Here is a 26,730-nt window from a genome sequence, read left to right on the forward strand (position 1 = left end):
ATCATATCTACTGTACATCATGGAGAGGTCAAGAAAAGTCAGAATCTGATGAGAAGTTTCTTAAGAGGTTCTTCTTTGAGGGACAGTAAGAATTTCAGCTAAGACCTGACTTCCCATCAGGTAGCTTCATCATGATGCCAAGTTGGCCCATGGATGATGACTGGAATGAAGATGATAGGAAAAGAGTATTAGAAAAAGTTTAAAATGTTTGGGTCCAAGTGTTGACAATATGTGAGAAGAAGATTTGGAGAGAGATGGAAGAATGAGTGCTTGTGGCTTTCAGTGAAACATGGTGGAGGGTGTGTCCTGCCTCAGGACTGCATTTTTGCCAGTCGTGTTGGTGATTTTAAACTGATAGAATCATGGATGCTGAAAAGTATAGATAGGTTCATACTCCAGTTCATCATGTTGTTGTGCACCTGATTGGGAATGGGTTTAATTTTTCAGCATGATGCCGATCCCAAGCACACTGGGATCTAATCACTGATAAAATACTGACAGTCATCAACTATCATGGATATTCTAGAGGCAGTATGGAGTCACCTGGATTGAGAAAGACTTTAAAAGAACTCTGGAAACTGCTGAAAAAAAGCCAGAAGATCACTTCAGAAATCCAGGGCAGACCCACCTTTATTGCTAAGTAGCATGGGGTTGCATGTACAAGGAATTGGTTACAGTGTGCTGGTGCTATAGAAATATAACAACTATAAAAACTAGAAAAAATAAAAATCGACACTGAGGACAATTTGTTCCTGGTATGTGAAAGTCAGACAGTGCAAAAGATCATATTTCACAAGTAAATTCACAGGTGCTGGATTGCAGTATAGTAGTCTATAAACATTAAATACTTTCCCTAAAGATGCCATTTTAAAAGAAAATACATTTGGGAGTTGATATCTAATGAGTATGGAGGTCACGCATTATAATTGTTTTTTCTTTTTCATTTTTGTTTTCTCGTCATCACGACTTAATTTTCTCATGATCTCGTGAACACTATTTTTCTCAGTGTTCGAAATAACAGCATGTTGAAGAAGCAGCATCACCGCAGCATTATGTAGAATAACCATAACCATTTGTAGCAGCTGGATGAGTTTAGGAGAAAATAAATTCCTGATAACGAGGAAACAAGAAAGAAAAAAAATGATTATAATTTATGGCCTCGTTGGATTTCAATACAGGAGGATATTTTAGTATTCATTATTTTTCCTACACAACAGCGCCCTCTATTGGACATAAAAACCCGGTAGTGGCATGATCCTCAGCACTGCGCGTGCGCGATCCTCAGCACGGCGCATGCGCACTCCTCAGCTCGGCTGACAGCAGTAGGAAGGCCGAGCGGATTGTTTTCGACTAATTTACATTAATTTAATAAAATTATACTGTTTTTTCGTCATGATACCCACCGAGGACGCGTCCGCCAGGAAAAGAGAGATCGAGGAGAAATTAAAACAGGTGAGTTTACTGAAAAAGAAAGAAAACAAACAAGAGAAAGACGACAGGAAATGGTCTGTTTCTACACTAACAATAATAATAATAATAATAATAATAATAATAATAATAAAGTATATTTATTAAAGGTAATAATCACATAGGGTTTATAATAAAATTTTAATGATCATAGAGCTTTATATTAATTTATTCATACATCTGGTGCTTTGTTTAAGCGTGAACACACACACACACACACACACACACACACACACACACACACACACGCATTGTATTCCTGCTTTATTTCCATATTCCAGTATGTATGTATTTTTATAATAATGTCAATAATAATGTTATTTATTTATTATGTATTATTTATTAGGATGGTATTGTTTATTGAACACTAGGGGTGTAACGGTTCACGTATTCGTACCGAACTGTTTCGATACAGGGCTTTCGGTTCACGGCACGTGTGTACCGAGTGCAATTCTTGTTACGTGCAGAACATATTTACTGTCTGATTTCCCTCAGGAACGTATTAAGTGACCGCAAGTTTCTTTAGTCTTCGCCTCGCACTTTGAGCGCAGTGTCATCAGCCACGTTTACATGTACACTCTTGTCATTCTGATTGAAAGGTTCGGCGGATTGTTTACGTGATACGTTATCTAATCCGATACGGTGTCCTACATGTGCTGTCCCTCTAATAAACTCATTTCTAATCCTGTCCATCGTCGTCACTCCCAATGAACATCTCAACATCTTCAGCTCTGCTACCTCCAGCTCCACCTTCTGTCTTTTACTCAATGCCACTGTCTCTAATCCATACAACATCTCAGGTCTCACCACAGTCTTATAAACTTTCCCTCTCACTCTCACAGATACTCTTCTATCACAAATCACTCCTGCTATCACTCTTCTCCACCCACTCCACCCTGCCTGCACTCTTTTCTTCACTTCTCTAACACACTCTCCATTACTTTACACTGTTGACCCCAGGTACCTGAACTCCTCCACCTTCTCCACCTCTTTACATTTACAGCATTTGGCAGATGCCCTTATCCAGAGCAACTGAGAAGGGGAGGGTCTTGTTCAAAGGGCCGAGCAGTGGCAGCGTGGTGATGGTGATTTTGAACCTGTGACCTTTCCGATCCAAAGTCCAATGCCTTAACCACTGAGCTACATCCACCTCTTTTCCCTGAAACTGCACCACTCCACTGTTTTCCACAAACCACATCACAATATCATCACAAATCACTACACTCTTCCTCCTTCAGTCTCCACCATCTTATTCTTATTTCAGTCCTCACTCTTCTCTTCTTCTTCACCTCCAAAACCATCCTACAGACCACCATCCGATGCTGTCTAGCTACACTGTCCCCCGCCAACACCTTACAGTCTCCAATCTCCTTCAGGTTGCGTCTCCTACACAGAAGATAATCCACCTGTGTGCACCTTCCTCCACTCTTATACGTCACCCTATGATCCTCCTTATTCTTAAAATACGTGTTCACCACTGCCATTTCCATCCTTTTAGCAAAATCTACCACCATCTGCCCTTCCACATTCCTCTCCTTAAAACCACACCTACCATCACCTCCTCATCACCTCTGTTCCCTTCACCTACATGCCCATTAAAGTCTGCCCCAATCACCAATCTTTCATTCCTACGTTCACCTTCTACCACTTCATCCAACTCACTCCAGAATTGTTCCTTCTCCTGCATCTCCACAAGTGTGTTGTTAGATGGAGTAGAAGGTAACATTCTGGAGGTTTATTAACTGCATTAATGAAAAACAACAAGCAGTTTAATGTTCTGCTTTTCTTCCCTCCTGTAACTGTAGTGAAATGAAACAGAACTGTTACACCAATAATGGACAGTGATCACGTTCCTGATGAAACACACTTCAGGTGTAGAAATAAATATGAGATTGAATTATTTGTGTTTGAATCAGGAGCAGGAGACGCTGTCGTTTATCCGTGAGAATCTGGAGAAGAGCGATCAGCTTACTAAAGGAATGGTAAGTGTGTGTGTGTGTGTGTGTGTGTGTGTGTGTGTGTGTCAGAAAGTATAAAAAAAAAAAATGCAAAGAGCCACACCCCTGAAACACAAAGCGGCAGAGCTTATGGTATTGATTGGCATAGCATGTGGCCCCGCCCCCTGGTGCTGATTGGCTGATTGTGATTGGCCGTGACTGGTCACATGCTGCACTACATGATGTTCTATCTGTATTTTGCTCCCTAGGTGTCGATCCTGTCGTCGTTTGAGAGTCGGCTCATGGCCCTGGAGAACTCCATCATCCCGGTTCACAAGCAGACGGAGAACCTGCAGCGTCTTCAGGAGAACGTGGACAAGACGCTGTTCTGCCTGGACCACGTCATCAGCTACTACCATGTCGCCAAGGATACGGACAAAATTATCAAGGAGGGGTGTGTTTATTTTTCCTACGGGAACACCACATAGAACCTCACACCACGCAGAACCTCGCACCACGAAGAACCTCACACCACACAGAACCTCACACCACACAGAACCTCACACCACGCAGAACCTCACACCACGCAGAACCTCGCACCACGCAGAACCTCGCACCACGCAGAACCTCACACCACGCAGAACCTCACACCACGCAGAACCTCGCACCACACAGAACCTCACACCACGCAGAACCTCACACCACGCAGAACACCATACCACGCAGAACCTCGCACCACGCAGAACCTCGCACCACGCAGAACACCATACCACGCAGAACACCATACCACGCAGAACCTCACACCACACAGAACACCATACCACGCAGAACCTCACACCACGCAGAACACCATACCATGCAGAACCTCACAAAATGCAGAACACCACACCAAGCAGAACATCAGATTGGCCGGTAGGGGAATAATAATTATAGTTGTGTGTGTGTGTGTGTGTGTGTGTGTGTGTGTGTGTGTGTGTGTGTGTGTGTGTGTGTGTGTGTGTGTGTGTGTGTGTGTGTGTTACAGACCCACAGGGAGGTTGAATGAGTATCTGGCCTGCATCGCCAAGATCCAGAAAGCTGTGGAGTATTTTCAGGATAATAATCCTGACAGTCCTGAACTCAACACTGTGGTACTGTACCTGTCTCACTCTCTACATACCTGTCTCACTCTCTACATACCTGTCTCACTCTCTACATACCCGTCTCTCACTCTCAACGTACCCGTCTCTCACTCTCTACGTACCCGTCTCTCACTCTCTACGTACCCGTCTCACTCTCTACATACCCATTTCTCACTCTCTACATACCCATCTCTCACTCTCTACATACCCATCTCTCACTCTCTACATACCTGTCTCACTCTCCTCATACCTGTCTCACTCTCCTCATACCTGTCTCACTCTCCTCATACCTGTCTCACTCTCCTCATACCTGTCTCCTTCTCTACATACCTGTCTCCTTCTCTACATACCTGTCTCCTTCTCTACATACCTCTCTCATTCTCTACATACCTGTCTCACTCTCTACATACCTGTCTCACTCTCTACATACCTGTCTCACTCTCTACATACCTGTCTCACTCTCTACATACCTGTCTCACTCTCTACATACCCGTCTCTCACTCTCTACGTACCCGTCTCTCACTCTCTACGTACCCGTCTCTCACTCTCTACATACCTGTCTCACTCTCTACATACCCATCTCTCACTCTCTACATACCCATCTCTCACTCTCTACATACCTGTCTCACTCTCCTCATACCTGTCTCACTCTCCTCATACCTGTCTCACTCTCCTCATACCTGTCTCACTCTCCTCATACCTGTCTCCTTCTCTACATACCTGTCTCCTTCTCTACATACCTGTCTCCTTCTCTACATACCTCTCTCATTCTCTACATACCTGTCTCACTCTCTACATACCTGTCTCACTCCTCATACCTGTCTCACTCTCTACATACCTGTCTCACTCTCTACATACCTGTCTCACTCTCCTCATACCTGTCTCATTCTCTGCATACCTGTCTCACTCTCCGCATACCTGTCTTACTCTCAATACCTGTCCTACTTTCTACATACCTGTCTCACTCCTCATACCTGTCTCACTCTCTACATACCTGTCTCACTCTCTACATACCTGTCTCACTCTCCTCATACCTGTCTCATTCTCTGCATACCTGTCTCACTCTCCGCATACCTGTCTTACTCTCAATACCTGTCCTACTTTCTACATACCTGTCTCACTCCTCATACCTGTCTCACTCTCTACATACCTGTCTCACTCTCTACATACCTGTCTCACTCTCCTCATACCGGTCTCATTCTCTGCATACCTGTCTCACTCTCCGCATACCTGTCTTACTCTCAATACCTGTCCTACTTTCTACGTACATGTCTCTCACTATACATACCTGTCCTACTTTCTACATACCTGTCTCACTTTCTACCCATTTCACTCTCTACATACCTGTCTCACTTCCCTCATACCTGTCTCATTCTCCTCATACCTGTCTCCTTCTCTACATACCTGTCTCATTCTCTACATACCTGTCTCACTCCTCATACCTGTCTCACTCTCTACATACCTGTCTCACTCTCTACATACCTGTCTCACTCTCCTCATACCTGTCTCACTCTCCTCATACCTGTCTCATTCTCTGCATACCTGTCTCACTCTCCGCATACCTGTCTTACTCTCAATACCTGTCCTACTTTCTACATACCTGCCTCACTCCTCATACCTGTCTCACTCTCTACATACCTGTCTCACTCTCTACATACCTGTCTCACTCTCCTCATACCTGTCTCATTCTCTGCATACCTGTCTTACTCTCCGCAAACCTGTCTTACTCTCAATACCTGTCCTACTTTCTACGTACATGTCTCTCACTATTCATACCTGTCCTACTTTCTACATACCTGTCTCACTTTCTACCCATTTCACTCTCTACATAGATGTCTCACTCCCCTCATACCTGTCTCATTCTCCTCATACCTGTCTCATTCTCTGCATACGTTTTACTCTCTGCATACATGTCTCACTCTTTACATATCTGTCTTACTCTTTACATATCTGTCCTACTCTCTACATACCTGTCTCACTTTCTGCCTGCCTCACTCTATATATTTTCCTGTCTTACTCTCTACATTCCTGTCCCACTCTCTACCTGTCTTACTCGCTCTACTTGTCTAACATTCTCTCTACCTGTCTCACCTCACTCTGTGCCAGTCAGTAAAGATGATCAGGATACTGTATGTAATATATATACATGTAATGAAGCTCTGTTCAGTAAATGCAGTGTGGATTCCAGTGTACAGTCTGGTCCTAATAAGAAGGTCATAATAAAATGATGGAGGATTAACATGGACCCGAGATGTTGGACCTGACCCTCGTTCCTCTCGCGTGTCTCCTCAGAAAGTGCGCTTTGAGAAAGGGAAGGAGCAGCTGGAGGCGGAGTTTCGTGCGCTGCTGACGCGTTACAGTAAGCCAGTTCCACCCGTGCTCATTCTGGACGCCATCGGTGGGGACGAGGAGCTGGAGGGCGAGGTCACGCTGGAGCACCTTCCTGAAGCCGTACTGCAGGACATCATCTGCATCGCTGGCTGGCTGGTGGAGTACGGACGAAACCAGGGTACACACAGGAACCTGCCTTACACACACTCACACACATGCTTTACACACAGAAGGTCTGGAGTAACTGATTGCATCGTGTGTGTGTGTGTGTGTGTGTGTGTGTGTGTGTGTGTGTGTGCCCAGACTTTATGAACGTTTATTTCCAGATCCGTTCCAGTCAGCTGGATCGTTCCATCAAGGGTCTCAAGGAACATTTCCGTAAGAACAGTGCTTCGTCTGCGCTGCTCTACTCCCCCGCAGTGCAGACAAAACGCAAGGACACGCCCACCAAAAAGGTTCCTAAGCGACCGGGTAAGTGTGACCTTTAACCTCGCATGCCTGCTTTGAGCGCTCTTCACTGGTGTAGGGGTAAAAGTGCACCGGGGTGAGTGTTAGTACCCTGCTGTGGTCAGTGCTGCACCTGTGGGGTTCTCTCAGGTCTGGTGTTCTCATGCTGAAGCAGGGACTTTAGGTTCTGGTTTCTCCTAGATCTGTGTCTCATACTAACATCTTCTCCTTTATCTTCTCCTCATCCCTTTGACTCGTTCGGCTGAAATGACACCAGTTTACATCCCAGGTAAAGATTCAGCATCGCTAGTGTGTGCTCTGGCTATCGCATGCTCTGCACTGCGCCCTAACGGAACCGGAGAGGAACCGCTAGAACCTCATTACACCAGCAGAACTTTATCAGGATCAGATCATCTGTGTCTAACAAATATACACACACATTCAGATCAGCAAACTGAGTCAGGCACACACAATACTGAACACTTTAACAAATCCGGGTTCAACAAATCTGAATATTAGCCAAACTAACTTTCAGCTGTTTATAATGATTTTCAATCAGGAACCAGCCTGGAAACTGGGTTCCTTCAGCTAACAGCAACCAAACATCATAACATCTCCAGGTTTCCACTAGTAGATCTTCACCTTAAAAATATGTGAAACATTCACCAGAAGTCCAGATTAGAGCTCCTGGCCTTCTACTGGTAATACATGTTGCAGCAGAACAGAAGGTCTGGCATGAAAAAATCTAATAAATCTGAGCTCAGAAGAACTCAATAACCACTCTGTGTTCTCATGAGCAGCATAAAGAATTTTTGAGAATAGTTTCATAACAGAATCAGCCAGGAACCGGTGATGTCTCCTGGGAAATATCTCATGATTAATCAGTGGTTCCTCAGCAGATGGAAGTGGAAGGTGAAAGACCATAGAGAGAACTATATAACCTCAGCAGACCAACATGGGTTTATCAAAAAAGCTTCAGGATCTTTTCAGCCTCAAATTTGAAGACCATGTTTCTAAATCCAGGTTTCCACCTTGTTGAACCATAGTGAAAACTCAGTACCAGTTTATCATGTAGCAGATCTGGGTTTCCACCAGCAGAACTTTTCTCCTTACCATGTCAGATCTTTGATTCAGGCTCTGCGTGTTATTTAGAGCCATCTGGAACCATCGCATGCTTAGCTACGTTACTGCTGCTTCAGAATGCAGTGCTTCTTTTTAGACATGTATATGCACGTGTGTGTGTGTGTGTGTGTGTGTGTGTGTGTGTGTGTGTGTGTGGGGAGCCTGCCCTGTGTATTAAACCATCTTATAATCTCTCAAAGTGATCGGTAAGTCTTGAAGCTCTGCATGATCTTCTGAGCGGTTCCTGTAGAAGCGTGTATCAGCTCCAGTCCTGCAGTTCACAGTAATGCTGCTCTCCATGTCTAACTAGATGGGGACTACACAGCTTATCCATCATCAGGTGTTCGGAACTCTAGAATAGGAACTGACTCAGTAGAAGCCCCACCCCCTTTGTTACTTCTCGCATTATATCATTTCGTCTCGTCTCGTCTCGTATCCGCTCTGTATCGGTGCGTATCGTCTCGCATACGCTCTGTATCGGTGCGTGTCGTCTCGCATACGCTCTGTATCGGTGCGTGTCGTCTCGCATACGCTCTGTATCGGTGCGTGTCGTCTCGCATACGCTCTGTATCGGTGCGTGTCGTCTCGCATACGCTCTGTATCGGTGCGTGTCGTCTCGCATACGCTCTGTATCGGTGCGTGTCGTCTCGCATACGCTCTGTATCGGTGCGTGTCGTCTCGCATACGCTCCGTATCGGTGCGTGTCGTCTCGCATACGCTCCGTATCGGTGCGTATCGTCTCGCATACGCTCCGTATCGGTGCGTATCGTCTCGCATACGCTCCGTATCGGTGCGTATCGTCTCGCATACGCTCCGTATCGGTGCGTATCGTCTCGCATACGCTCCGTATCGGTGCGTATCGTCTCGCATACGCTCCGTATCGGTGCGTATCGTCTCGCATACGCTCCGTATCGGTGCGTATCGTCTCGCATACGCTCCGTATCGGTGCGTATCGTCTCGCATACGCTCCGTATCGGTGCGTCTCGTCTCGCATACGCTCCGTATCGGTGCGTCTCGTCTCGCATACGCTCCGTATCGGTGCGTCTCGTCTCGCATACGCTCCGTATCGGTGCGTCTCGTCTCGTATACGCTCCGTATCGGTGCGTATCGTCTCGTATCCGCTCCGTATCGGTGCGTATCGTCTCGCATACGCTCTGTATCGGTGCGTGTCGTCTCGCATACGCTCTGTATCGGTGCGTATCGTCTCGTATCCGCTCTGTATCGGTGCGTATCGTCTCGTATCCGCTCTGTATCGGTGCGTATCGTCTCGTATCCGCTCCGTATCGGTGCGTATCGTCTCGCATACGCTCTGTATCGGTGCGTGTCGTCTCGCATACGCTCTGTATCGGTGCGTGTCGTCTCGCATACGCTCTGTATCGGTGCGTGTCGTCTCGTATCCGCTCTGTATCGGTGCGTGTCGTCTCGTATCCGCTCTGTATCGGTGCGTGTCGTCTCGTATCCGCTCTGTATCGGTGCGTATCGTCTCGTATACGCTCTGTATCGGTGCGTGTCGTCTCGCATACGCTCTGTATCGGTGCGTGTCGTCTCGCATACGCTCTGTATCGGTGCGTGTCGTCTCGCATACGCTCTGTATCGGTGCGTGTCGTCTCGCATACGCTCTGTATCGGTGCGTGTCGTCTCGCATACGCTCCGTATCGGTGCGTGTCGTCTCGCATACGCTCCGTATCGGTGCGTGTCGTCTCGCATACGCTCCGTATCGGTGCGTGTCGTCTCGCATACGCTCCGTATCGGTGCGTGTCGTCTCGCATACGCTCCGTATCGGTGCGTGTCGTCTCGCATACGCTCCGTATCGGTGCGTGTCGTCTCGCATACGCTCCGTATCGGTGCGTGTCGTCTCGCATACGCTCCGTATCGGTGCGTGTCGTCTCGCATACGCTCCGTATCGGTGCGTGTCGTCTCGCATACGCTCCGTATCGGTGCGTGTCGTCTCGCATACGCTCCGTATCGGTGCGTGTCGTCTCGCATACGCTCCGTATCGGTGCGTATCGTCTCGCATACGCTCCGTGTCGGTGCGTATCGTCTCGCATACGCTCCGTGTCGGTGCGTATCGTCTCGCATACGCTCCGTGTCGGTGCGTATCGTCTCGCATACGCTCCGTGTCGGTGCGTATCGTCTCGCATACGCTCCGTGTCGGTGCGTCTCGTCTCGTATCCGCTCCGTGTCGGTGCGTCTCGTCTCGTATCCGCTCCGTATCGGTGCGTATCGTCTCGCATCCGCTCCGTATCGGTGCGTATCGTTTCGTATCCGCTCCGTAACGCTGCGTATCGTCTCGTATCCGCTCCGTAACGCTGCGTATCGTCTCGTCTCCGCTCTGTATCGGTGCGTATCGTCTCGTTTCATCTCGTATCGTCTCATAGTGTTGTATTCTCAATAGAGTCTTGTATTGTATTGAAAGAACCATTTCAGATTGTCGTTCTTCAATCCAGAAACATTTGAAAAAAACATTGAGAGAGATTCTGAGCTGGTTCTGATGTTGAGAGTCCCACAACTTTGTGAAGAACCTGAGGAACCTGGTCTAAATTTTTTTAAACACTTTGACGTGCAGGACTGGAGATGAGAAGCGTTTCAGACATGGTGTGCTGTGAGATGTGGTGAGCAGTGAGTGTGTGTGTGTGTGTGTGTGTGTGTGTGTGTGTGTGTGTGTGTGTGTGAGAAGTATGAATGAAGTATGCTGGCATGAGCTTCAGCGTGCACATCAAACCATCACAGCTCTGATGATATAACCTGTGTTTTCTTCTCACTGTTCTGTGTGAGTGTGACGCTCCAGCTGGTGCGTGTGTGAGTGAGATGTTGGGAACAGTGGGTTCCTCCTGAAAGATCCTGAGGAACCTTTCTTTCTTTCCCGGCTCTTTTTTGTTTTGGAGAACTCATCACTCTGACACTTTTTCACTGCATGGTGCACTCTTCCTGTCTTTCACTCCTCCTCTGCTTCCCCTCTTTCTCTCTCTTTATCTCTCTGTCTGCCTGTGGCTCTGTGGGGTGCAGGGACGATCCGTAAAGCTCAGAACCTGCTGAAACAGTACTCTCAGCATGGCCTGGATGGGAAAAAAGCCTCTAACCTCACTCCCTTAGAAGGTAATTTTCCTCTTCCTCTCCTCTACTCTACCTCTATCTCTCTCGCTCTCTTTCTGGCACTGCAGTGTGTGAAGACCTGAGAGACTTGTAGCTCATAGCACTTCCTTTGTGATGAAGAAGAGGTGAAGTTGCTGTGCTGCAAGTCTCAGTGTTCAGGTTCTTGTAACACACACACACACACACACACACACACACACACACACACACTCTCTTCTCTTCGGTACGGTGGGTACGCGTGCTTCCCTGGTTGAAGGCTTGGTGGGCGGGGCCTGCTTCTTTAGTTCTTCCACTCCGATAAGCTTGGGCCATGTGGTCAGGTCATGTGACTTTAACCCCCTCAACCAATCAGGTTACGATCACGAGGCGCGCGGGGTTAAACATCTGTCGGACGCACTGAGTGACAAGCACGGGGCCTCTGCAGGTGAGTCGCTCAGCCCCGCCCACTACCGGCGTTGCCTCTGCAGGCCACGCCCACTTTTACTGTCTGAATGACCATGTTATAATGAAAATCATAGTTTCTGTTTCTCTCCATCTTTCACTCTCTCTTTTTCCATTTGTCTCTCTCTAAATATCTCTCTCTCTGTCTTTCTCTTCATATTTCTCTCTACTCTGTGTCTCTAAATGTCTCTCTCTCAAAATTCTCTAAAGAGAAAGAGATATATTTAAGATATATATCAGATACCCCCCCTTTGCATCTCTTTCTTTGTCTTTCCATCTCTCTCTCTCTCTCTCTCTCTCTCTCTCTCTCTCTCTCTCTATCTCCTTCTTTCCCTCTCTTGTTTTTTGTACTCGTCCTTTCTCTCGTCCTCTGCTGAAATCAAGTTATATATTTACTGAGTTTTGAGTTTTAATTGATTAAGTAGTTAAATTCATAACAATCGTTCCCTCTATTATTTTGTTTTTCTTCTCTTTCACCCCCTTTTCCCTCTCGCTCTCTTGTTCTTTCTTTATTCTCCTCTCTCTACCTCTATCTCCTCCTTCTCCATCCCAGAGGGCAGGCTATAACAGGTTATAAGAGTGATGATGTGAGACAGGTGTAATATGAGTCCTGTATGAACACATGAGTGTTGGAGCTGAAATGTTCTCCATCACAGACACTGCAGCAGTGATGATGTCTACTCTGAAGTGAGCTGTGAAGGTGATCACCTGACCCCTGTGTGTGTGTGTGTGTGTGTGTGTGTGTGTGTGTGTGTGTGTGTTAGGGAAAGATGACGTGATGGACGTGGAGATCGACTCGTATATCCACTGTATCAGTGCGTTTGTGAAGCTGTCTCAGAGTGAATACACTTTACTGACTGAGATCATCCCTGAACATCACCAAAAAAAAACCTTCGACTCGCTCATACAGGTCTCTCTCACAATCTCTCTCACTCTCTCTCTCTCTCTCTCTCTCTCTCTCACAATCTCTCTCTCTCTCTCTCTCTCTCTCTCACAATCTCTCTCTCTCTCTCTCTCTCTCTCTCTCTCTCTCTCTCACAATCTCTCTCTCTCTCTCTCTCTCTCTCTCTCTCACAATCTCTCTCTCTCTCTCTCTCTCTCTCTCTCTCTCTCTCTCTCTCTCACAATCTCTCTCACCCTCTCTCTCTTTTTCTCTCTCTCTCTCTCTCACAATCTCTCTCTCCCTCTCTCTCTCTCTCTCTCTCTCTCTCTCTCTCACAATCTCTCTCACCCTCTCTCTCTTTTTCTCTCTCTCTCTCTCTCTCTCTCTCACAATCTCTCTCTCCCTCTCTCTCTCACTCCCCCCCTCTCTCTCTCTCTCACTCCCCACTCTCTCTCTCACACACACACTTTCTCTGTCTCTCTCACACACACACACACACACACACACACACACACACACTCTCTTTCTCTCTCATATACACACAAAACTTAATGATATATATATACACACACACACAGACACTCCCCACCTTATGAATGAGTCATGTTCTGAGCGACTGTTGGTAGCATGAAGTAATTTGTTACTGTGTTTGTAATTGACTACACAAATCTCCTACTGATTTAAGAGCAATAAATAAAAAAAATATTATTAAACAAAACTAATGAATTAATTAAAAAACTTAATTGGCCCGAGTCCAGTGTGCATCATGTAGAGTCGTTATGCTCGGAGACCAGCTCACGCACACGCAGCTCATGCACACGCAGCACACGCACACGCAGCTCATGCACACGCACACGCAGCACGCACACGCAGCTCATGCACACGCACACACACACGCAGCTCATGCACACAGCACACGCACACGCAGCTCATGCACACGCACACGCAGCACACGCACACGCAGCTCATGCACACGCACACGCAGCTCACGCACACCCAGCCCATGCACACGCACACGCAGCCCACGCACACCCAGCCCATGCACACGCAGCACACGCAGCCCACGCACACGCAGCCCACGCACACGCAGCTCACGCACACGCAGCACACGCAGCTCACGCACACGCAGCTCATGCACACGCACACGCAGCTCATGCACACGCACACGCAGCTCACGCACACGCAGCACACGCACACGCAGCACACGCAGACGCACAGGCACACGCAGCTCACGCACAGGCACACGCAGCTCACGCACAGGCACACGCACACGCAGCTCACGCACACGCAGCTCACGCACACGCACACGCAGCTCACGCAGCTCACGCACACGCAGCTCACGCACACGCAGCTCACGCGGACTCCAAACTAATTTCACTTTGAGGACAAGTTTGTTCTGTGAAAGTTCGTAAAGTAAAAGTTTGTAAAGTGGGGAGCGTCTGTATACACACATACTATACACTGTAATATATTATATGTGTTAGAGCTCTGTGTGTGTGTGTGTGTGTGTGTGTGTGTGTGTGTGTGTGTGTGTGTGTGTGTGTGTGTGTGTGTAGGAGGCGTTAGATAACCTGATGTTGGATGGTGATAATATCGTCGCAGCTGCTCGTAGAGCCATAATGAGACACGATTACTCAGCGGTGCTCACCATCTTCCCCATCCTCCGTCACCTCAAACACACCAAACCTGACTTCGACACCACCCTGCAGGTCTGTGTGTGTGTGTGTGTGTGTGTGTGTGTGTGTGTGCGCGTGTTTGTGTGTGTGAGAGGGTGTTCAATGTTCCTCTTAATCATCAGGGTCACTTCTATCTCTCACTGGGGTGCTGTCTCTTTGTCTGTGTGTGTGTGTGTGTGTGTGTCTGTCTGTCTGTGCGTGTGTGTTTGTCTATCTGTCTGTGTGTCTGTCTGTGCGTGTGCGTGTGTGTGTGTGTGTGTGTGTGTGTGTGTGTGTGTGTAGGGGACAGCAGCGAGCACTAAGAACAAACTGCCGACTCTGATCACATCTATGGAGACCACAGGAGCCAAAGCGCTTGAGGAGTTCGCTGACAGCATTAAGGTGAGGTCATGTGACTACTGCAGGTTAACGAGGTAGCAGGTCATGTGACTCGTGTATGATAACACCGTAGCAGGTCATGTGACTCGTGTATGATAACACCGTAGCAGGTCATGTGACTCGTGTATGATAACACTGTAGCAGGTCATGTGACTCGTGCATGATAACACTGTAGCAGGTCATGTGACTCGTGCATGATAACACCGTAGCAGGTCATGTGACTCGTGCATGATAACACCGTAGCAGGTCATGTGACTCGTGCATGATAACACCGTAGCAGGTCATGTGACTCGTGCATGATAACACCGTAGCAGGTCATGTGACTCGTGTATGATAACACTGTAGCAGGTCATGTGACTCGTGCATGATAACACCGTAGCAGGTCATGTGACTCGTGCATGATAACACCGTAGCAGGTCATGTGACTCGTGCATGATAACACCGTAGCAGGTCATGTGACTCGTGCATGATAACACCGTAGCAGGTCATGTGACTCGTGCATGATAACACCGTAGCAGGTCATGTGACTCGTGCATGATAACACTGTAGCAGGTCATGTGACTCGTGCATGATAACACCGTAGCAGGTCATGTGACTCGTGCATGATAACACCGTAGCAGGTCATGTGACTCGTGCATGATAACACCGTAGCAGGTCATGTGACTCGTGCATGATAACACCGTAGCAGGTCATGTGACTCGTGCATGATAACACCGTAGCAGGTCATGTGACTCGTGCATGATAACACCGTAGCAGGTCATGTGACTCGTGCATGATAACACCGTAGCAGGTCATGTGACTCGTGCATGATAACACCGTAGCAGGTCATGTGACTCGTGTATGATAACACCGTAGCAGGTCATGTGACTCGTGCATGATAACACCGTAGCAGGTCATGTGACTCGTGTATGATAACACCGTAGCAGGTCATGTGACTCGTGCAGGATGAGGAGGTAGAGATGTGATGAACTTTCCTGCTGTTTTTTGCAGAATGATCCAGATAAAGAGTATAACATGCCTAAAGACGGGACTGTACACGAGCTCACCAGTAACGTAAGATCTCACAACACAAATACACAAATAGTCTTTAAAATAACACATCATTTATTCTGTGGTAGAAAGTGTTTGTTTTTAATATTGATTTATTTTATGATTATAATAAACACATAAATAAGAATGTGTATTTTAAAACATGTATGTTCTATATGATATATTATTATATAATGTATTGTGTTATCTCTCCGTAGGCCATTCTGTTCTTACAGCAGTTGTTGGATTTCCAGGAGACAGCTGGAGCGATGTTAGCCTCTCAGGGTACCACACACACACACACACACACACACACACACACACACACACACACACACACACAGCACGCTGATTTCGGCTCGCACTCAGCATGTCCGCATGTCAGCATGGATGTCCCATGGCTCGGTTCCTCATCCTTCCTCCTCCCTGAGTAAAAGCCCTTCCACTCGTTCTCCTCCTGTTCCTTTCCTCCTGCACTGAGCTGTCCTGAAGTTTAGAATCAGTCACAGGTGTGTGTGTGTGTGTGTGTGTGTATGTGTGTGTGTGTGTGTTTCTGACTTAGCATGGTTAGGGTGTCCATGTTTTAGCTTCTTGTCCTGTCTCATGTCTTCCGTCCCACAATCCTCTGCTAGTGTCCTGATTACTCTCACGCTACACTAACAAAACTTTTCTAACCTCCTGCACTGTGCTTCTCTCTCTCTTTTTTTCCTTCTCTTTTCTTGCTTCGTCTCTGCTCTGTAGTCCTCGGGGACACTTACAATATTCCTTTAGACCCCCGAGGTAAGCACTCCAGCAGGACACCTCTGCTTTCTGTCTCGTTAATGTTCTCTATCTCTATTTATCTTCTGTCTCTCTTTACACCTGATTTATAAACAGCCTTACAGCTCTTTAATGACTTTTATCGTTCTCCCAGTGGTGTGTGTGTATGTGCAGTGGGTGGGTGTATGCAGTGGTTGGGCTTGTGGGTGAGTGTATGCAGGGGTGTGTGTTTGTGGGTGTGTCTATGCAGTGAGGAGGGTGTGTTTGTGGGTGTGTCTATGCAGTGGGGAGGGTGTGTTTGAGGGTGGGTGTATGCAGTGGGGAGGGTGTGTTTGTGGGTGGGTGTATGCAGTGGGGATGGTGTTTGTGGGTGGGTGTATGCAGTGGGGAGGGTGTTTGTGGGTGGGTGTATGCAGTGGGGAGGGTGTGTTTGTGGGTGGGTGTATGCAGTGGGGAGGGTGTGTTTGTGGGTGGGTGTATGCAGTGGGGAGGGTGTGCTTGTGGGTGGGTGTATGCAGTTGGGAGGGTGTGCTTGTGGGTGGGTGTATGCAGTTGGGAGGGTGTGCTTGTGGGTGGGTGTATGCAGTGGGGAGGGTGTGTTTGTGGGTGGGTGTATGCAGTGGGGAGGGTGTGTTTGTGGGTGGGTGTATGCAGTGGGGAGGGTGTGTTTGTGGGTGGGTGTATGCAGTGGGGAGGGTGTGTTTGTGGGTGGGTGTATGCAGTGGGGAGGGTGTGTTTTTGGGTGGGTGTATGCAGTGGGGAGGGTGTGTTTTCGGGTGGGTGTATGCAGTGGGGAGGGTGTGTTTGTAGGTGGGTGTATGCAGTGGGGAGGGTGTGTTTTTGGGTGGGTGTATGCAGTGGGGAGTGTGTGTTTGTGGGTGGGTGTATGCAGTGAGGAGGGTGTGTTTTTGGGTGGGTGTATGTAGTGGGGAGGGTGTGTTTGTAGGTGGGTGTATGCAGTGGGGAGGGTGTGTTTGTGGGTGGGTGTATGCAGTGGGGAGGGTGTGTTTGAGGGTGGGTGTATGCAGTGGGGAGGGTGTGTTTGTGGGTGGGTGTATGCAGTGGGGAGGGTGTGCTTGTGGGTGGGTGTATGCAGTTGGGAGGGTGTGCTTGTGGGTGGGTGTATGCAGTGGGGAGGGTGTGTTTGTGGGTGGGTGTATGCAGTGGGGAGGGTGTGTTTGTGGGTGGGTGTATGCAGTGGGGAGGGTGTGTTTGTGGGTGGGTGTATGCAGTGGGGAGGGTGTGTTTGTGGGTGGGTGTATGCAGTGGGGAGGGTGTGCTTGTGGGTGGGTGTATGCAGTGGGGAGGGTGTGCTTGTGGGTGGGTGTATGCAGTTGGGAGGGTGTGCTTGTGGGTGAGTGTATGCAGTGGGGAGGGTGTGTTTGTGGGTGGGTGTATGCAGTGAGGGGGGGGTGTTTGTGGGTGGGTGTATGCAGTGAGGGGGGGGTGTTTGTGGGTGGGTGTATGCAGTGTGTGTGTGTGTTTGTGGGTGGGTGTATGCATTGAGGGGGGGTGTTTGTGGGTGGGTGTATGCAGTGTGTGTGTGTGTGTGTGTTTGTGGGTGGGTGTATGCAGTGTGTGTGTGTGTTTGTGGGTGGGTGTATGCCGTGGGGAGGGTGTGTTTGTGGGTGGGTGTATGCGATGTGTGTGTGTGTGTTTGTGGGTGGGTGTATGCAGTGTGTGTGTGTGTGTTTGTGGGTGGGTGTATGCAGTGTGTGTGTGTGTGTGTTTGTGGGTGGGTGTATGCAGTGTGTGTGTGTGTTTGTGGGTGGGTGTATGCCGTGGGGAGGGTGTGTTTGTGGGTGGGTGTATGCGATGTGTGTGTGTGTGTTTGTGGGTGGGTGTATGCAGTGTGTGTGTGTGTGTTTGTGGGTGGGTGTATGCAGTGTGTGTGTGTGTTTGTGGGTGGGTGTATGCCGTGGGGAGGGTGTGTTTGTGGGTGGGTGTATGCGATGTGTGTGTGTGTGTTTGTGGGTGGGTGTATGCAGTGTGTGTGTGTGTTTGTGGGTGGGTGTATGCCGTGGGGAGGGTGTGTTTGTGGGTGGGTGTATGCGATGTGTGTGTGTGTGTTTGTGGGTGGGTGTATGCAGTGTGTGTGTGTGTGTTTGTGGGTGGGTGTATGCAGTGTGTGTGTGTGTGTGTTTGTGGGTGGGTGTATGCAGTTTGTGTGTGTGTGTCTTTTGAGAAATCTGACTGTGTTCCATTATTTTTCAGAAACAAGTTCATCAGCCAGCAGTTACAGCTCTGACTTCAGCCGAAGACTCCTCAGTACTTACATCTGTAAGACACACACACACACACACACACACACACACACCCACACACACACACACACACACGCACACACACACACACACTCACACAGAGCACATTAGTATTGTTTTATAAAAAAACAGATAATGTGTGTGTGTGTGTGTGTCGTAGGTAAAGTGCTGGGAAACCTGCAGCTGAATCTGCTGAGTAAATCTAAAGTGTATGAGGACCAGGCTCTGAGCGCCATCTTCCTCCACAACAACTACAACTACATCCTCAAATCTCTGGAGAAGTCAGTTTTTACTCCCGACCAATTACATCACACTTCTTAGAACTGACCAATCACATCACACCTTTCAGAACTGACCACTGTGTGTGTGTGTGTGTGTGTGTGTGTGTGTGTGTGTGTGTGTGTGTGTGTGTGTGTGTGTGTGTGTAGGTCAGAGCTGATCCAGTTGGTGGCTGTGACGCAGAAGAAGGCAGAAAGTTCATACAGAGAATTGATCCAACAGCAGATTCTGACCTACCAGCGCAGGTGACAAAGCAACAACACACACACACACACACACACAGCTGTTGTGTATGACACTTTTGAAGTGTACAGTTAGTTCATTTAAATCTGCATGTGTGTGTTGTGACCCCATGTGTATGTATGCAGCTGGATGAAGGTAACTGACCATCTCACTGAGCGGAACCTACCTGCATTACAACCTGGAACCAAGGTGGGCGCACACACGCACACATGCACGCACACACACACACAGGCGCACACACACACACACACTGCTTTTCAAACAGTTACAGTCAGATACAGTAATCGAATGTACCACAGTACAACACAGTTACTGAGCTGATGCAAGTTACAATTAGTGAGTTACAGTGACAGTTACTGTTGCCTTTGCAGTAAATTACAGAGGGTTACAGTGTTCATGTTTTACACTTAGAATTACAGTGAATTACAGTGTGTAAACATTTTACATTGGGTTATGGTTACAATGTTAGTTACATTGAGGTATGGTTACAGTGTTACATGTACAGTGAGTTACAGTTATAGTGAGGTATAGTGTGTTATAGTTAAAGTGCATGTTACAGTGTAAAAATTATAGTGAGGTATAGTGTGTTATGGTTACAGTGTTAGTTATAGTGAGTTATAGTTGCAGTGTGTTATGGTTACAGTGTTAGTTATAGTGTGTTATAGTTGCAGTGTGTTATGGTTACAGTGTTAGTTATAGTGAGGTATAGTGTGTTATAGTTACAGTGTGTTATGGTTACAGTGTTAGTTATAGTGAGGTATAGTGTGTTATAGTTACAGTGTGTTATGGTTACAGTGTTAGTTATAGTGTGTTATAGTTGCAGTGTGTTATGGTTACAGTGTTAGTTATAGTGTGTTATAGTTGCAGTGTGTTATGGTTACAGTGTTAGTTATAGTGTGTTATAGTTGCAGTGTGTTATGGTTACAGTGTTAGTTATAGTGAGGTATAGTGTGTTATAGTTACAGTGTGTTATGTTACAGTGTTAGTTATAGTGAGGTATAGTGTGTTATAGTTGCAGTGTGTTATGGTTACAGTGTTAGTTATAGTGTGTTATAGTTGCAGTGTGTTATGGTTACAGTGTTAGTTATAGTGAGGTATAGTGTGTTATAGTTACAGTGTGTTATGGTTACAGTGTTAGTTATAGTGAGGTATAGTGTGTTATGGTTACAGTGTTAGTTATAGTGAGGTATAGTGTGTTATAGTTACAGTGTGTTATGGTTACAGTGTTAGTTATAGTGAGGTATAGTGTGTTATGGTTACAGTGTTAGTTATAGTGAGGTATAGTGTGTTATGGTTACAGTGTTAGTTATAGTGAGGTATAGTGTGTTATGGTTACAGTGTTAGTTATAGTGAGGTATAGTGTGTTATGGTTACAGTGTTAGTTATAGTGAGGTATAGTGTGTTATGGTTACAGTGTTAGTTATAGTGAGGTATAGTGTGTTATGGTTACAGTGTTAGTTATAGTGAGGTATAGTGTGTTATGGTTACAGTGTTAGTTATAGTGAGTTACAGTGTGTTAGAGTTACAGTGTGTTATGTTACAGTGTTAGTTATAGTGAGGTATAGTGTGTTATGGTTACAGTGTTAGTTATAGTGAGGTATAGTGTGTTATAGTTACAGTGTGTTATGTTACAGTGTTAGTTATAGTGAGGTATAGTGTGTTAGAGTTACAGTGTGTTATGTTACAGTGTTAGTTATAGTGAGGTATAGTGTGTTAGAGTTACAGTGTGTTATGTTACAGTGTTAGTTATAGTGAGGTATAGTGTGTTATGGTTACAGTGTTAGTTATAGTGAGGTATAGTGTGTTATGGTTACAGTGTTAGTTATAGTGAGTTACAGTGTGTTAGAGTTACAGTGTGTTATGTTACAGTGTTAGTTATAGTGAGGTATAGTGTGTTATGGTTACAGTGTTAGTTATAGTGAGGTATAGTGTGTTATGGTTACAGTGTTAGTTATAGTGAGTTACAGTGTGTTAGAGTTACAGTGTGTTATGTTACAGTGTTAGTTATAGTGAGGTATAGTGTGTTATGGTTACAGTGTTAGTTATAGTGAGTTACAGTGTGTTAGAGTTACAGTGTGTTATGTTACAGTGTTAGTTATAGTGAGTTACAGTGTGTTAGAGTTACAGTGTGTTATGTTAGTGTTAGTTATAGTAAGTTACAGTGTGTTATAGTTGCAGTGTGTGTACTTATTGTTGTATAAAATGTGATTGATTTACAGTTGAAAGACAAAGAGCGTCAGGTGATCAAAGATAAGTTTAAGGTAAGACTAATGGTTTTCATCGTGTGCTCTTGTATAGCATTACATTATTATATCATGCTCTGTGTTGTGTTTGGGTGTTTGTTGCATCTGGGTTTTATTGGTGTGTGTGTGTGTGTGTGTGTGTGTGTGTGTGTGTGTGTGTATGTGTGTGTGTGTGTGTGTAGGGTTTTAATGATGGCTTGGAGGAGTTGTGTAAGATTCAGAAGGTGTGGGCGATTCCTGATAAAGAGCAGCGTGATGCGATTCGACACGCCCAAAAGAAACTCATCTCTGACACTTACAGAGCGTTCTTACACAGGTACTACACACCTGTCCGTCTGTCTGTTCTCTTACTGTCTTTCTCTCTTAGTTGGCATATGATTCAGATAACTCTGTGTGTGTGTGTGTGTGTGTGTGTGTGTGTGTGTGTGTGTGTGTGTGTGTGTGTTACAGGTGTGCAAACGTGGCATTCACAAAGAACCCTGAAAAGTACAATAAATACACACCAGAGCAAGTGGAAGATATGATTGAAAGGCTCTTTGACACCTCTGCTTAAACACTGCCCACTACACGCCCACCCTCACGCCCACCCTTACTTCCTGTTCCCTGGTGCACTACAATGTCTTTCTGTATTAAATCTGTAAATATGCACACAGTCTCATCTTCAATAAAGGATTTACCATTACACGTGTGAACACTGATCCGTCAGTAGGGGGCAGTATTGTTCAGGAAATTAAACTCACTGGTATATTAAACGTTATAAAATATCACAATTTATATGTTTGTGTGTGTGTGTGTGTGTGTGTGTGTGTGTGTGTGTGTGTGCAGAGAAAAGGACCAATTTAGATGAGTAAAAGTGGAATTACACATGTTTGTATTTATATTGAACAATGTGGAGAACATGTAAGTGTTCATGAGGTTGATTGTCTGGGGGAGGGAACGTCTCTCGTGCTGAACTGAAGTCCACGAACAGGATCCTCACATAAGTCCCCGGTTTGTCCAGATGTTGCAGGATGAAGTGCAGTCCCATGTTCACCACTTCATCCACAGACCTGTTTGCTCGGTAAGCAAACTGCAGGAGGTCCAGCAAGGGTCCAGAGATGTCCTTTAGATAATCCAACACCAGTCTCTCAAATGAATTCATGACCACTGACATTAGAGCAATCAGTCTGGAGTCATTAAGGAACATTTAAAGCAGGCAAGAACTTCACACAGTTCCGTGTGTGTGTGTGTGTGTGTGTGTGTGTGTGTGTGGGCCTGATTGTACACGATCCTGTCCCCATTCCTGTAGGCTCCTCTTTGGCCTGATGAAGTTGTCTGAGTGAATCACGGCTTCTCGTTGTTGTATGTTAGATGTCCTGGTAGAAATGCAGAAACTGATATTAGATCTTCGAGTCTGTGAGCTTCATCGAGATCAGAAGCAGCAGCTTCAGAACAGGCTTGTGATGTCTGCTCTTTCATTGATCCATGTTTTAACAGTTTTCACTGCAGGCTTAGCAGATGGAGGTTGTTGCCTGTACTGTATGTAGGGAGAAGATGAAGCAGGCGGTGGTCCGAGTCCTAAAGCAGCTCTGCAGATGGAGTGATATGGATCCGCCAGATGGACACTGAGCTCGCGTCCCACACTTACGCGTCTTAAAGCGCTTATAACGCGCCACTGCTCCGCCAACTGCAGCAAAACATCCGAGTGGGTCAAAGATTGTGTGGTACCAGATGTTCAGCAGGTCATTTCTGGTAGAAGTGACTGTACTTAACAGACAAAAAACAGTAAAGCAACTGAAGAACTTCACCCTGAAGCAGCCATCTGCAGAGCCATCACAGGGGTGTCCATCATCCTGTATATATACTGTACTGTACATACCAGGAGATACCTGCTGAATAATATTATTGTTCATAGCTGACTACATTTATACTCCTTTTTATAAATATTGTATTATATGAATTTTAAATCGTAACGAAGTTAATGGACTGTCCATTAAAAGAAAGAGTATATATTTTATATATTATTCAATTCAATTCATGTTTATTTGTTTTGAGCTTTTAATAATAAACATTGTCTCAGAGCAGCTTCACACCGATACTGTGGAGATAAAAAGTGAAGATGTTCTTTATTAGTTAGTTTGTCCCTGATCAACAAGTCGGTGGAGACTTATAGATTATTATATTATATATTTTTTATTTTTGAATGTCTAATTAAATGTTTATATACTCTCTCTCTTTCTCTCACACACACATATATATATATATATATATATATATATATATATATATAGACATTAAAAAATAAAAATATATATAATTTAGGATGCTGAAAAACTGGCACAAAATATTTAACATTTGTATTTAATATGGAAAGAAAGTAAAGATTCACTTCATCACTAAGGAAATTTTACAGTGATGTGTGCAATAATAATAATAATAATAATAATAATAATAATAATAATAATAATAATAATAATAATTGTTGTAAAAAAGAATTAAACTGAATGAAAGTGTGAGCTCTGTACATGATAAGGATCTAACCAATGTACTTTGTTACGCTTTGTCTTGGTGTGTGTGTGTGTGTGTGTGTGTGTGTGTGTGTGTGTGTGTGTGTGTGTGTGTGTGTGTGTGTGTGTGTGTGTGTGTGTGTGTGTGTGTGTGTGTGTGTGTGTGTGTGTGTGGGGTGTTTAGGCAGCTGTGCTAGACGTCAAGGTCACTGAATAGCTGACGTATATCTCAGTTATTGATAGAGATGTGAGTTTTTCTTGCTGTTGCGGCTCTCGTCTCCAGGTGGCAGCACTGAGCTGAGAGCTTTATTCTATATTTGTTACACAAAAACTGGTCTATAACATAAAGAAAAATGAGAATAATGCCAGATGTGTGCAGCAGATGTGCAGCATCTAATACAATAGATGTTTCCAAAAATAATTCAGATGATCTGCTGGTCCATCCATACACACTATGACCAAAAGTTTGTAGAAACCTGAGAACCCTATGTGCTTCTTTCTTAACATCCCATTCCACATTTAGTATCAATTTCCTGGTATAATGAGCTCCACTCTTCTGGGAAGATGTTCCACTAGATTTTGTGGAGATTCATTCAGCTTCAAGGGTGACGTAAATGAGAAAGTGAGGAGGTCTGGGGTGCAGTCAGCGTTCACTTTCATTCATGTTCAATAGTGTTGGAGCTCTATAGAAGAAGATCTTTCACTCAAAACCATGGAAAGATAGTGTGATGTTCAGAAAGGTTTCACTGAGAAACTGGTGCAAATATAGTGTGTGTGTGTGTGTGTGTGTGTGTGTGTGTGTGTGTGTGTGTGTGTGTGTGTGTGTGTGTGTGTGTGTGTGTGTGTGTGTGTGTGAGTGTGTGTGTGTGATGGGATGGTGGTTTCACCCAGGAGAGTCATTAATGCTAATCAGAATGAGACACTGCCGTACTGAACATCCAGGAGGAACACTGTGGCACCTGAGGTGAGGTTCTCCAGGTGGTATTTGGGTGTTGGGGTTTTTAGATGTTGGGGTTTTGGGGTATTAGGGTGTTGGGATGTTGGGATGTTGGGGTTTTGAGGTGTTGGGGTGTTGGGGTGTTGGGGTATGTGTTTGGGCAGTTGTGAGTGTTTGAGGCAGAAGCAGGGGGCAGATTGGATGGTAGGAGAGAAGCTGGAGGAGATGTTGGTGCAGTAAAGCCAGGGTGAGTGTGTGTTTACTTTTCACACAGCAACTTCCTCCATTCCTCTGTTTTGGATTCTTCCATATTAGGGCGTGAAGCTGAGCGTTCTTCTCTCCAGGGAAAAACTATGGGAATTCCTGAGTGAGTGGAGAACATGTGGATCAGACCTCAGAGCGTCACTACACTGTAGAACTGAAGAGAGAAATGTGTGCCAAGATCTCAACCAGCTTCCAATTAGCATCCAGCTACACTCATAAGTGCTCAAAGTTTCCACTGAAGGTTCTTCTTCTGCTACATGGGAGAAGATCGATGGTGAATCTAAAGCCGTAAATATTATCAGACCAGGGTGAGGTTTTAAGTAGGTGATGAGTGATGTTTCACACACACACACACACACACACAAACACACACACACACACACACACACACACACACACACACACACCCTGATAGCTCCCAATTTACTACCCAATTTACTACTACTCCTCCATGTTCCCATCCATGTTCTCCTACACATTCCACTTCACATTCTCCTCCATGTTCCCATACATGTTCTCTTTCATGTTCTCCTCCTTGTTAATAATCTCAGAAGCACCCCACCTTATACAACATTTTCATTTCCAACATTGTGATGTCACTTGAACTTCCCTGGATGGAATGAAATATGAACCCAGTGGGACTGATGTGAGACAGAGGTCAGTGTTGGGGAGAGACTGAGCTCCTGTCTCTGAGATCTTACACACTGCAAGGAAAGGGAACTGTGAAGTGGTGGTGGTGGTGGTGATGACTGTGGTGATGGTGACTGTGGTGGTGGTGATGATGACTGTGGTGGTGGTGGTGGTGGTGATGACTGTGGTGATGATGACTGTGGTGGTGGTGGTGGTGATGACTGTGGTGATGGTGACTGTGGTGGTGGTGATGATGACTGTGGTGGTGGTGGTGGTGATGACTGTGGTGATGATGACTGTGGTGGTGGTGATGATGACTGTGGTGGTGGTGACGGTGATGGTGACTGTGGTGGTGGTGGTGACGGTGATGGTGACTGTGGTGGTGGTGATGATGACTGTGGTGGTGGTGATGGTGATGGTGACTGTGGTGGTGGTGGTGACTGTGATGGTGACTGTGGTGGTGGTGATGATGACTGTGGTGGTGGTGGTGGTGATGACTGTGGTGATGGTGACTGTGGTGGTGGTGATGATGACTGTGGTGGTGGTGACGGTGATGGTGACTGTGGTGGTGGTGGTGACTGTGATGGTGACTGTGGTGGTGGTGATGGTGACTGTGGTGGTGGTAATGGTGTGGGATATACAGGACTGGGGCTTTGTTCTGCTGGATTCTTCTGTTCCGAAACATTTTCCCTTATAAGGA

The 26,730-nt window shown here is 46.1% G+C and overlaps 1 protein-coding gene across 12 annotated transcripts; it reads left to right on the top strand.

Moving 5' to 3' along the window:
* The first annotated feature begins 1,253 nt into the window (after window positions 1–1,253).
* Window positions 1,254–22,395, top strand: exoc7 (exocyst complex component 7). 12 transcript variants are annotated; one of them, XM_083557456.1, is made up of 22 exons: window positions 1,271–1,452; window positions 3,384–3,449; window positions 3,674–3,858; window positions 4,429–4,534; window positions 6,818–7,034; window positions 7,160–7,327; window positions 7,581–7,592; window positions 11,432–11,521; window positions 11,871–11,942; window positions 12,724–12,869; window positions 14,399–14,551; window positions 14,801–14,899; window positions 15,887–15,949; window positions 16,144–16,210; window positions 16,667–16,705; window positions 18,899–18,964; window positions 19,109–19,229; window positions 19,377–19,472; window positions 19,596–19,659; window positions 21,690–21,731; window positions 21,896–22,029; window positions 22,164–22,395. In XM_083557456.1, exons 1-22 carry the CDS (start codon window positions 1,393–1,395, stop codon window positions 22,264–22,266), a joined length of 2,169 nt encoding a protein of 722 aa, XP_083413582.1. In that variant the 5' UTR covers window positions 1,271–1,392; the 3' UTR covers window positions 22,267–22,395. The 12 variants fall into 12 exon arrangements, with proteins under 12 accessions (XP_083413589.1, XP_083413590.1, XP_083413582.1 ...); XM_083557463.1 differs by lacking the exon at window positions 11,871–11,942 and having other exon boundaries at window positions 1,254–1,452; XM_083557461.1 differs by lacking the exon at window positions 16,667–16,705.
* The last annotated feature ends 4,335 nt before the right edge of the window (window positions 22,396–26,730 follow it).

Source organism: Silurus aristotelis (assembly GCF_946808225.1).
Source record: "Silurus aristotelis genome assembly, chromosome: 12".
Lineage (NCBI taxonomy): Eukaryota > Metazoa > Chordata > Actinopteri > Siluriformes > Siluridae > Silurus > Silurus aristotelis.

Excerpts from the sequence above, each read along its gene's own strand:
- exoc7 (XM_083557456.1), top strand. The coding sequence starts at position 1,393 with ATGATACCCACCGAGGACGCGTCCGCCAGGAAAAGAGAGATCGAGGAG. Across the intron at positions 19,473-19,595 it reads ATTCTGACCTACCAGCGCAG|CTGGATGAAGGTAACTGACC; the intron begins GTGACAAAGCAA and ends GTATGTATGCAG. Across the intron at positions 22,030-22,163 it reads TACAGAGCGTTCTTACACAG|GTGTGCAAACGTGGCATTCA; the intron begins GTACTACACACC and ends TGTGTGTTACAG.